Source organism: Plectropomus leopardus, chromosome 14, assembly GCF_008729295.1.
Source record: "Plectropomus leopardus isolate mb chromosome 14, YSFRI_Pleo_2.0, whole genome shotgun sequence".
In the NCBI taxonomy this organism is placed as follows: Eukaryota; Metazoa; Chordata; class Actinopteri; order Perciformes; family Serranidae; genus Plectropomus; species Plectropomus leopardus.
The window spans coordinates 22,481,439-22,493,741 of record NC_056476.1 but is presented as its reverse complement, the minus strand read 5'-3'; the positions used below and the strand labels follow the sequence as shown (position 1 = coordinate 22,493,741).

General features: G+C 41.8%; 1 protein-coding gene across 1 annotated transcript; it reads left to right on the top strand.

Moving 5' to 3' along the window:
- Positions 1 to 234: 234 nt before the first annotated feature.
- On the top strand, positions 235 to 3,001 carry gjb3 (gap junction protein beta 3). The gene is made up of 2 exons (XM_042501319.1): positions 235 to 446; positions 1,072 to 3,001. The coding sequence occupies exon 2, from the start codon at positions 1,142 to 1,144 to the stop codon at positions 2,003 to 2,005; it is 864 nt and encodes a 287-aa protein (XP_042357253.1). The 5' UTR covers positions 235 to 446; positions 1,072 to 1,141; the 3' UTR covers positions 2,006 to 3,001.
- The last annotated feature ends 9,302 nt before the right edge of the window (positions 3,002 to 12,303 follow it).

The following is a 12,303-nucleotide window of genomic DNA, read 5'->3' as shown; positions in this document are numbered from 1 at the left end:
GGTCCCCATGCTGCCAATCCCACCCTTGAACCATGTGTGTACCCAAAGGCTCTGATTGGTTTCTGTGATCCCTAACTTAATTGCTCACGTGGATGCCCATCCTACAAATCCAAATGACCTGGGGATGATTTCTTTTCACTTTGATAACTGTTATGCAAAATTAGTTGCTACCAAAAAATGGGGTGTGTATGAGAGAGAGAGAGAGAGAGAGAGAGAGAGAGAGAGAGAGAGCGGAAGGGAGGGAGGGAGACAGGAACATCTGGGGTAGCTCCAGTCCAGTCTTTCTGCTTTAACCCCACCCACAGGCGCATTTCTCAACACTGCGCTCCCCTACCTGCCGAGGGAACCCAAAATCTGTGCGTTAAAGGACTAAAACGACACCGAAGCGGAAAGAAATATATATCATCGCGTGTCCGTCGACTCACGATGGACTGATACTTATTTTGGTAAGTAAAAAAACTCAGTGTAATGACCTTATGATGCGTAAAAGATGAATTTTAACTTCGTAAAGTTCGCGTTTCAGCCAATTGGAAATGTTCTTCGGCTTTTATACGGCAGTCTATAGTACGACAAATAATCTCTGATCGTTGTAGAAGTACCTCATGTCGGTAAAGAGTTAAACTTTATAAGGAAATACGGCTGAATAACGTAGACAGCCTGTGCGTAAAAGCCAGTTTTTCGATTCTCATACATAATTAAAAGGCTGCTTTTAATGTTAACACATACACGTCACGACGCTGACACGTTTTTTAAATAAATATTTGTATAAAAAAATGAAGTACTGCTTTCTGTATATAAACTCTGGGTGTGTTAATATCTAAGTCCGACTTGTTTCCTTCATCAACGGTTTGGCTCGAGGCCTACTCATTACTGTGTGTTATTGTTAGTTGAGGTTTTTGGTATGGTTGATAGATGAAGCCAGCGGGAGATGTTTTTACATTAAATCAGCTTTGGAAGATAGATTGGAGATCTAAAGATTCAGAATGAAAGGTTATGTGTTATTATGAGTGAAAGCAGAATACTCAGCAGACAATGAAAACACATTCACTCAATTCATTCTGCCTCTTCCAGGTTTGAAGATAAACTACAACCAGCAAGAGAGGAACTCCAGACAAGACGTATTTGACTGCCAGCCAAGGACATGGACTGGAAGACTTTCCAAGCCCTGCTCAGCGGGGTGAACAAATACTCCACTGCGTTTGGGCGGGTATGGCTGTCTGTGGTGTTTGTGTTCAGGGTGATGGTGTACGTGGTGGCAGCGGAGCGTGTGTGGGGTGACGAGCAGAAGGACTTTGACTGCAATACAAAGCAGCCTGGCTGTGCCAACGTCTGCTACGACCACTTCTTCCCCATCTCCCACATCCGCCTGTGGGCCCTGCAGCTCATCTTCGTCACCTGCCCGTCCTTCATGGTGGTGATGCACGTGGCGTACCGCGATGATCGCGAGCGCAAGCACAGGGCGAAGCATGGGGAAAACAGCAAGCTGTACAACAACACGGGCAAGAAGCACGGCGGCTTGTGGTGGACCTATCTGATCAGCCTCTTTGTAAAGACGGGCATTGAGGTCTCCTTCCTCTACATCCTGCATCGCGTCTACGACAGCTTCTACCTGCCGAGGCTGGTCAAGTGCAGTGTGGATCCTTGTCCCAACCTGGTGGACTGCTACATCGGCCACCCCACTGAGAAGAAGGTCTTCACCTATTTCATGGTGGGAGCGTCGGCCCTCTGCATCATCCTAAACATCTGTGAGATCATTTATCTCATCTCCAAACGCATTGTGCGATGCGCCAACAAGGTCAAGAGGCGCAATCGCAACATGGCCGTGCATCATGAGGACTACAGCAAGGAACCCTTTAACGATTGTGACGTGGATATGTCGAAGATGGACCTGAAGGACAAGCCTCCGTCCTTTAGGAGTGCGTTCAAGTCTTCAAACCGGCTGCAGGGACTCAAACTGGAAGAGAGGATTCGGGCATCTGCTCCGAACCTGTCCACTTCTTCGTGAGGCTGAAGATCGAGAGATGCTTGGACTCGATGACAAACCTCAGTGAGACTCAGAACTATGAGCCAATTTAAAGTATGTGTCAAACCCTGGAAGTTGAGTCATCTGTACTGGATTCATCCTGTGGGCCCCTGTGTCCACATTTCTTGGACTCTTCTGAGTTTATGAACTTTCCAAGTCAACATCCTCAATATTTACAAGTCACCTTTAGAGCCAGATTGATTTAAATATGTGTTCGTTTTTAAATACAATAAAGGTCTCAGTGCCTTTTAACCCATATCAGAACATTCCTTTGAGGTGTCTCTGTCCTTCTTTTCATCAGAGTTTTGACTCTGAAAGCTTCGCTCACGGAGTTAGGACACACCTGGTGGAGGTATTCACCCTCCCTGCCAGTGTATACAGTGGTGTGTCAGAATGCTCTGCTGTCACTGAATGTTTGATGTCCATTTCAGTGGTCTCTTTTGTTAAACTGAACTGACACAACAGCTTCACCACAATGAATGGTAAACAATTCTGCCTTGTGAGTGTGGACACTCCAGAGTCATAGAGTTATGGCTGAGCAATACTTGAAGGTGTGCAAACTGGCCAATATGTTGTTGTTTTACTGCATTTATTTTCTCAGATTAAATGTATAATTGGTATATTTCTTTATCTTAGGCCTCGACGGACATAGCTTGGTCTCAGGTTGCACAGTCACATGCTGTATATAGACTGCCTATGCGTTTGGACATGCTTGTACACAAACTCGCCGAATACAAGACCAATGTTGATTTAAATAAGGCGAAAGGAATGCTGCTGTTTAATTTTGTGTTGGTAGAGCTGGAGCACAGAGGAGGATGTGGAAGGAAGGACAGACAAACAGATGGCTCATTGAACTACTTTTTTGGTGAGTCCCTAATCGTCCTCTGTAGACATCACATGGAGATGTATTTTATGCACTTGTTAAAAACTTGTTAATAATATCATTTTTACAAAACTAAATAAATTAAATTTATTGAATGTGTGTTTGTGTTTGTTGTTTTAACAGTAAGAGCTGGAATATGGTTTCCGTTTACATGTGTTGGACATTTTTTTCTCCCACGCCTCTCTCTGATCATCCTTATTATTTTAAGAGCTAAATTTTTCCAATGCTGCCGACTCATAACTAAGTTTCTTACAATGACCACATTTGCATGCCAATTTAACCTTTTAAATGATCTGTGAGTCATTATGACATACTATTTTCCTGTCTCTGATACCCATGATGTATAAGTGTTGTGGAGGCCTGCAGTAAGAATCTCAGTCTGCCTGTCAGACTTGCCAGTCAGGTTTAAAAAAGGTGTGGCGAAGAAAACAGTTTTGTTAATTCTAAATCTTTTCCGCAACAAACTGCGAAATCACTATAGTATGTAAAAGATTAACACCTACTTAATATGGTTTATAATGGCTTCAAATGAAATTTTGCTGGGCAAAAAAGGACAAACTGGAGTTGTGTGTAACAAAGGAAAAAAATTACACATCCAAACCACAATATTCTTGGTAACAGTAACAATATTTCTTTATGTATTGCTCAACCAATTACATTTCCTGTTTAACAGTCTGTAGATTCATGACCATGACATTTAAAAAAACAAATTACACTATGACTTTTTAATGACATACTAGACTATGATATTTTTTGACATACTATAGTGACATTTTTATGACATACTGTTTATGATGACTTGTTTAACCCCATGTTTTTAAACATACTATACTATAACTTTTGTAAGGAATACATTATATAACTGTTTTTGACACACAATACAATGCATTATTTGTCAAAACACTATGTGTGACTTTTTAAATGACATACTATGCTATCACCTTCGCACGATATGCTATAATTTTCATAAGATATTTAGATATTTAATTTTTTAGAACACATACTTTGATATTTTGTTACAGGCCAAAATGTCATAATGTAGCAAGCTGAAAAAATGGTTGAAAACAATGCAGTATAGTATGTGGAAAAACGTCAAATATTGACATGTTATAGCTTGTTGAGACATGTCATCGTATACAATGGCGATAAAAAAGGCCAAAAACGTCTTAATATAGCATGTTGAAAATATGTCAGAAAACGCCATAGTATAGTATATCAAAAAATGTCAATTTTTGACATGTCGAAAAAATGGCTTAAAATGACATATTATATGTGTATACAATGTCAGAAAAATGCCAAAAGCGTCAAAGTATAGCATGTCGAAAAACTGGATGGAAAAGACATAGTATAGTGTGTCGAAAATGGCTGTAAACAACATACTATAGATTGTAGAGACACATCATAATATAGCATGTCAAAAAAAGGCCAAAAAGTCATAGGTAAGGCAAGGTAAGGCAGCTTTATTTGTATAGCACATTTCATACAACAGGGCAATTCAAAGTGCTTTACAGAGCAATAAAATATAAAAACATAATAAAAGATATAGATTTACATTAAAAGAGATACAATATGTATACCAGGTAAAATCAATTACTAACTAAAAAACAACTACTTTTTAAAATAGCAAAAGTGCAGATAAGAGGTGCAAAGATAAAAAGATAATACAAAATTATTTAAAATCAAGTTTAAAGTTTAAGTTAAGTTTAAAATTTGTTTGTAGTCATTAGCGGGTGGGGTAGGCAGTGTTAAAAAAGTTTTTAGCTTTGACTTAACAGTGGTCGGAGTTAGGGCTTGTCGAACCTCATCTGTTAGGTTATTCCAGGTGTGTTGCATGATTACAAAATGCTCCTTCTCCATGTTTAGTTCTGATTCTTGGGATGGTCAGTAGGCCGGCTCCACATGTTCTAAGGGTTCTTGAAGGTGCATATGTCACAATCATGGCAGAGATGTATTTTGGTGCTGAGCCACAGAGTGATTTATAGACAAGCAGTGAGTTTTTAAAATGAATTCTCTGAGTGGCAGGTAGCCCGTGTAAGGATATTAGAACTGCAGTGATGTGGTCATATTTCCTTATTTTTTTACCATGTCCAAAACAAGGCCAAAAATGTCATAATATAGCATGTTGAAAAAAATGGCTGACAACGAAATAGTATAGTCACTATACTATGGCATTTTCAGCCATTTTTCGACATGCTAAATTATGACATTTTGGGCCTTTTTTTCGACATTGTATACTATGGCATGTCTCAACAAGCCATATGTCTTATTTATCATGTTTTTTGAGATGTCAAAATTTGACATTTTGCGACATACAGCTTTTTCAGCCTTTTTTTCGACATGCTAAATTATGACTTTTTTGGCCTTTTTCTGTTGACATTGTATACTATGATGTGTCAGTTTAAGCTTTAATATGTTTATGTTTTTGACATGTCAAAATTTGACATTTTTCGCCATACTGTAGTATGGCATTTTCTGTTGTTTTCTCGACATGCCCTATTATGGTGTTTTTGCCCGTTTTCGCAACATTGGTATGGCGTGTCTTGGCACACTGTTTTATGTGGTTTTCAGCTGTTTTTGGGACATGTCATATTTTGACATTTTTTGCAATGCATAAGTAACCTATGGCATTTTCGGTCGTTTTTTCGACATGCCATATTATGGTGTTCATGTATATTAATAAATATTGGTTTCTTTTGCTTTACATCCTGAGCACATCTTTTTTATTTGTTGGCCGTAACAAGTTAGGGGCTCATCCGGGATTGAAGCACGACTGGGATTTTGGTAAAACTGTTTCTTTTTTTTTTTTTTTTCATGTATTCATGTATCATTGGTTGCGTCTGGGGGAAAGCCTATTTGTTTTTATGTGAAGGTGACATCACTGGGGGATTCCTTATGTTTGTGGTGACGTAGCTACCCTTATATGGTGAGTTTAGTTGCGCTTTGGGGATGCGTTTTGTGGTTATGTTTAGTTTGTAATGTTTTTTGTTTTTTGGCGTTTTGGGTGTGTAAGGCTGATTTTGTCCTGTTTTTTGTTTTTTGGCGTTTTGGGTTTGTAAGGCTGATTTTGTCCTGTTTTTTTTCCTTTGACTGTGGCTATTAGCGGTGGCAATGGAAGGTAAGTGTTGATCTGTGCATGTGTGTGTTACTTGTCGGAGTGATTCCCCTGGTAGGTTTTAATGACTCCCCTCTGGGGTTTGCTGTGGGGGGCTGGTAGTGTTGGGGTACGGCGGTTAGAGCTTCCCTGGCCCTTTTTCCCTGAAATTGCTTGGGAGCACGGCCGTGGTTTTCAAGGTGGTTGCCAGTTTCTGTCAGCGTCTCTTGGACTAGCGTTCTTAAGTGCACAAGTACCCGCCGCTACGCCTCGTGAAGACTAAGAGGGGAGTTATTTAGTCAGATTTCTGGTTAGGCAGTCGGATAGACGCTACGTGTGGAGGCTGCAGTGGCCTTTAGGCAGGCTGGGTCCTAACACCATACAGTCTTTTGTTGCTGGCTGTCTCTGGATTCGAACAGCTCTTATCATGGTAGCCGCTCAAGTACTTCCGGTTCATCTCACTAAGTTAGGAACCTTCCTAAGCAAAAAGAGGTATTCAACTGCAGCCAGAGCCAGGGTGCACTGGAGGGTTTTCACCAAACGCTTAAATCAAAATCCCAAATGAACAGAGACTGGGGGGAGGGGTTACCGTGGTTGTCGGTGGCCAGGGAGGTGGTGCAGGAGAGCACCGGCTTTAGCCCCAGTGACCTTGTATTTGGTCATACAGTGCTGGGTCCCTTGAGGCTTTTGCACAACTGGAAGGAGGCACAGCCACCCCAGAACCTCATTGATTATGTTAATGGTTTCTGGTATAAGCTGTACTGAGCACAGGAGGTGGCCAGAGACAATTTGGCAACTGCACAGGGCAAGATGAAGAAGCTGTGTGATTGGCGGGTTGAGAAGCGTGTGTTTCTCCCCGGTTGTCTGATGCTTGTCCTGTTGCCTCTTGTTTTGTCTCTGTTTCAGGCGAAGTTTTCAGGTCCATACTCTGTGGGGAAGAAGGTGTCAGATCAAAACTATGTGAAAGCTACTCCCAATCGCAGGTCACCTATTCAACTTTATCACATTAATTTGCTGAAGCCTTACTACTCCCAGGAACAGCAGGCAGTCGGCCAGGAGGCCCATGTGTCCAGCACCAGTCCGGTGTGCTTAGCGGTGCCAGTGTCCCTTCATGCAGTGGCCGGACATGGGGAGAAGGATGTGCCAGCTCCTGATAATGCATTGCTTTATGGTCGACTTAAGAACTCAGAGACTCTGCAGAACTTCGACGGCTTGCTCAGCCTTTTCGATGTGCCTGAATGCCAGTAGTTGGTGGGGCTGATACAATGGTACCCATGTGTGTTTTGCGATATGCCCAGTCGCACGCATTTGGTTGAGCATGACATTGATGTTGGGGAGTGTAAGCCAATCAAGCAGAGGTTTTATGGGGTTTATCCAGAGAAGCGTATGTTTCTTGATGCTGAGGTTAAATACTGTATATGCTTTACAAAGGTATAGGACAGCCTTCAGTTTCCATCTGGGCTTTGCCCTGTCTCCTTGTGCCGAAGTTTTGTTGTTCGGATTTCTGTAGGGTTAATAGTGTGACGAAGCCGGATTGTTTCCCGCTTCCCCCAGGCGTGGGAGATTGCTGTGTTTGTCATGCCCAGGGAGTTGTATTCTTATACAGTCATGCCTTTTGGTTTGCGGAACGCGCTGGCAACTTTTCAGCGCTGTATGAGTGGGGTTATTGGTGGTCTGGACAGTTGGTCAGTGTACCTTGATGACGTTTAATCAATTCTGAAAGCTGGTGTGACCATGTGAAACGCATTGCTGCACTGTTTGACAACTTGGCTCAGGCACGGTTGACTGTCAACTTAACCAAGTGCGACTTCGCAAACGCCACAGTGACATAATTGGGATGTGTGGTGGGCCAAGGTAGAGTGTGCCCAGTGCATGTAAAAGTGCAGGCTAAAAATTGTTTTGCCCTGCCCCTGACCATGAAAGCAGTAATGCGGGTTTTGGGGCTGGTGGGTTACTACCAGTGTTTTTGTAGAAACTTTTCTACTGTTGTTGCGACTTTCACAAACTTGTTGAAATACAAGGTAAAGAACGTTTGGTCTGTTGAGTGCTAGAAGGTGCTCGAGAGTGAAAAGTCTCTTATTTGTAATGCCCCTGTTCTGTCAGCTCCGTGATGGTACAGAGCTTTTTAACTGGAGGTGGACGCCGGCTATGTGGGGGCAGGAGCAGTGCTGTTGTAGGGTGATGATATCGGTGTGGACAGGCTGGTAAGTTTCTTTTAAAGAAAGTTCAACAAGCATCAGCTGAACTACTTCGTTATTGAGAAGGAAACATTGGCGTTGATCCTGGCTTTGCAGCATTTCAGTGGATATGTCAGTTCGGCTCCTGTGGTGGTCTTTACGGACCACAATCCCCTGACGTTCCTTAGTTCTTTGCAGTGTCCTAACCAGAGGCTAGTCCTACAGCCTGGATATTCATTACATCAGGGTACGGGGCAACGTGGTGGAGGACGCAGTGTCCCTGTGTGCCTTGTGAATAATGTGTTTTTATGCTCCTTTATGTGTGCTTTTCCTCTCGGCTCTGTCCAGTTTCCTGGGCCCCCCTCTCCCCTCTTAATTATGCTTCCAAAATCCAGTGGGGGATGGAGGGGGGAGCCATGAGATTGAAGCGGATGAGGCGTTTATTTGTGTTTTTCTTTAATTATTTTATTGTTATCCTGTTATTTTTTTGTTTGTTGGTTTGGGTTGTTTAGTCTTTGTTTTGTTGAGTTCAGGATTGCTGGGGGTGCAGTTGGCGTTTTGTTGAGTAAAGTTTGCTGGCGGGTTGGTTGTCAGAAAACATTCTATGCTATGGTGAGTCTTGGGGTGCTATTTTATGCTGTTTTGATTGTTTTCAGCTGTTTTTGGGACCTGTCATATATGGACATTTTTGCCATACTATAGCCTTGCCTTACTGTTCATTTTTTTGAACATGCATTATTGTGGTGTTTTTGATAGTTTTTGTAAAATTTTGTGCTGTGGCGTTTCTTGGCACGCTCTTTTATGCTGTTTTGAGGTGTTTCCAGCTGTTTTTGGGACATGTCATATTTTGACATTTTTGCCATACTATAGCCTTGCCTTTTCGGTCATTTTTTCAACATGCATTATTATGGTGTTTTTGGCCGTTTTTGCAACGTTCTATGCCATGGCGTGTCTTTGCACGCTCTTTTATGCTGTTTTGAGGTAGTTTCAGCTGTTTTTGGGACATGTCATATTTTGACATATTTATTGCCTTTCGGTTATTTTTTCGACATTCATCATTATGGTGTTGTGGTGTGTATTTGATATATTTTATGTTACGGTGTATCGTAGCACGCTGTTTTTTTGCTGTTTTGAGGTGTTTTCAGCTGTTTTGGGACATGTCATATTTTGACATTTTTGCCATACTATAGCCTTGCCTTTATGCTGTTTTGAGGTGTTTTCAGCTGTTTTTGGGACATGTCATATTTTGACATTTTTGCCATACTATAGCCTTGCCTTTTCGGTCATTTTTTCAACATGCATTATTATGGTGATTTTGGTTGTTTTTGCAACATTCTAGTTTTTGCAACATTCTATGCTATGGCGTGTCTTGGCACGCTCTTTTAATCTGTTTTGAGGTGTTTTTAGCTGTTTTTGGGACATGTCATATTTTGACATTTTTGCCATACTATAGCCTTGCCTTTTCGGTCATTTTTTCAACATGCATTATTCTGGTGATTTTGATAGTTTTTGCAACATTCTATGCCATGGCGTGTCTTGGCACACTCTTTACTGCTGTTTTGAGGTGTTTTTAGCTGTTTTTGGGACATGTCATATTTTGACATTTTTGCCATACTATAGGTTTGCCTATTCAGTGATTTTTTCAACATGCATTTTTTGAGTGATTTAGGTCTTTTTTGCAAAATTCTTTGCTATGACGTTTTTTGGCATGCTATTTTCTGCTGATTTGACGTGTTTTCAGCTTTTTTTGGGACATGTCATATTTTGACATTTTTGCCATACTATAGCCTTGCCTTTTCGGTAATTTTTTAAAAAATGCATTATTGATGTGTTTTTGGCCGTTTTTTCAAAATTCTTTTCTATGGCGTGTCTTGGCATGATCTTTTATGCTTTTTTTAGGTACTGTCAGCTGTTTTTGGGACATGTCATATTTTCACATTTTTGCCATACTATAGCCTTGCGTTTTTGGTCACTTTTTCAACATGCATTATTCTGGTGATTTTGGTTGTTTTTACAACATTCTATGCTATGGTGTGTCTTGGCACGCTCTTTTATGCTGTTTTGAGGTGTTTTTAGCTGTTTTTGGGACATGTCATATTTTGACATTTTTGCCATACTATAGCCTTGCCTTTTTGCTCATTTTTTCAACATGCATTATTCTGGTGATTTTGATAGTTTTTGCAACATTCTATGCTATGGCGTGTCTTGGCTTGCTCTTTTATGCTGTTTTGAGGTGTTTTTAGCTGTTTTTGGGACATGTCATATTTTGACATTTTTGCCATACTATAGCCTTGCCTTTTCGGTCATTTTTTCAACATGCATTTTTAAGGTGATTTAGGTGGTTTTTGCAAAAATCTTTGCATTGGCATGTCTTGGCACGCTATTTTATGCTGTTTTGAGGTGTTTCCAGCTGTTTTTGGGACATGTCATATTTTGACATTTTTGCCATACTATAGCCTTGCCTTTTCGGTCATTTTTTCAACATGCATTATTCTGGTGATTTTGATAGTTTTTGCAACATTCTATGCTATGGCGTGTCTTGGCACGCTCTTTTATGCTGTTTTGAGGTGTTTCCAGCTGTTTTTGGGACATGTCATATTTTGACATTTTTGCCATACTATAGCCTTTCCTTTTTGCTCATTTATTCAACATGCATTACTCTGGTGTTTTTGGTAGTTTTTGCAAAATTCTTTGCTATGACGTGTCTTGGCATGCTATTTTATGCTGTTTTGAGGTGTTTTTAGCATATTTTGACATTTTTGCCATACTATAGCCTTGGTTTTTTGCTCATTTTTTCAACATGCATTGATATGGGGTTTTTAGCTGTTTTACAAATATTCTATTCCATGGCGTGTCTTGGCACGCTCTTTCATGCTGTTTTGAGGCGTTTTTAGCTGTTTCTGGGACATGTCACATTTTGACATTTTTGCCATACTATAGCCTTGGGTTCTTGCTTATTTTTTCAACATGCAGTATTATGGTGTTTTTGGCCATTTTTGCAACACTCTATGCTAAGGTGCGGTTTGGCACGCTATTTTTTGCTGTTTTGAGGTCTTTTTGCGCTCTTTTTGGGACATGCCATATTTTGACATTTTTGCATACAATAGCCTTGTTTTTTTGGTCATTTTCTCCATACATCCATCCATTTTCTACCGCTTAGCAGGGAACCCCAGATTTCCCTCTCCCCAGCCACTTTGTCCAGCTGCTCTCTGGGGATCCCAAGGTGTTCCTAGGCCAGCTGTGAGATATATTCTCTTCAGCGTGTCCTTGGTCTTCCCTTGGGTCTCCTACCAGTGGGACGTGCCCTGAGCACCTCACCAGGGAGGCGTCCTGGAGGCATTCTAATTAGATGCCCGAGCCACCTCATCTGGATCTTCCCAACACGGAGGAGCAGCGGCCCTACGCTGAGCTCCTCCCAGATGACTGAGCTTCTCATCCTATCTCTAAGGGAGAGCCCAGCCACCCTATGGAGGAAGCTCATTTCGGCCACTTGTACCCGCGATCTTATTCTCTCGTTCACTACCTAAAGCTAGTGACCATAGGTGAGAGTAGGAATGAAGATTGACCGGTAAATCGAGAGCTTTGCCTTTCGGCTCAGCTCCCTCTTCACAATGACAGAAAACACCTCAAAACAGCATCGTGAAGAGCCTGCAGAGCCTGCATTACTGCAAATGCTACACCAATCCGCCTGTGGATCTCCCGCTCCATCCTTTCCTCACTCATGAAGAAGACCCCGAGGTACTTAAACTCCTCCACTTGGGGCAGGATCTCTTCCCTGATCTGGAGAGGGCATTCCACCCTTTTCCAGCTGAGAACCATGGCCTCAGATTTGGAGGTGCTGATTCTCATCCCGGCCGCTTCACACCCAGCTGCGAACCAATCCAATGAGAGCTGAAGGTCACAGCCTGATGAAGCCAACAGGACCACATCATCTGCAAAAAGCAGTGACCCAATCCTGAGGTCACCAGGAGGGTAACCTGACCCCCTTAACACCCTGGCTGCACCTAGAAATTCTGTCCATAAAAGTAATGAACAGAATCAGTGACAAAGGGCAGCCCTGGTGAAGTCCAACCCTCACTGGAAATGAGCCTGACGTATAGCCGGCAATGTGGACCAAGCTCTGGCACTG

Coding starts and splice junctions, on each gene's coding strand:
- gjb3 (XM_042501319.1), top strand. CDS start 1,142: ATGGACTGGAAGACTTTCCAAGCCCTGCTCAGCGGGGTGAACAAATAC.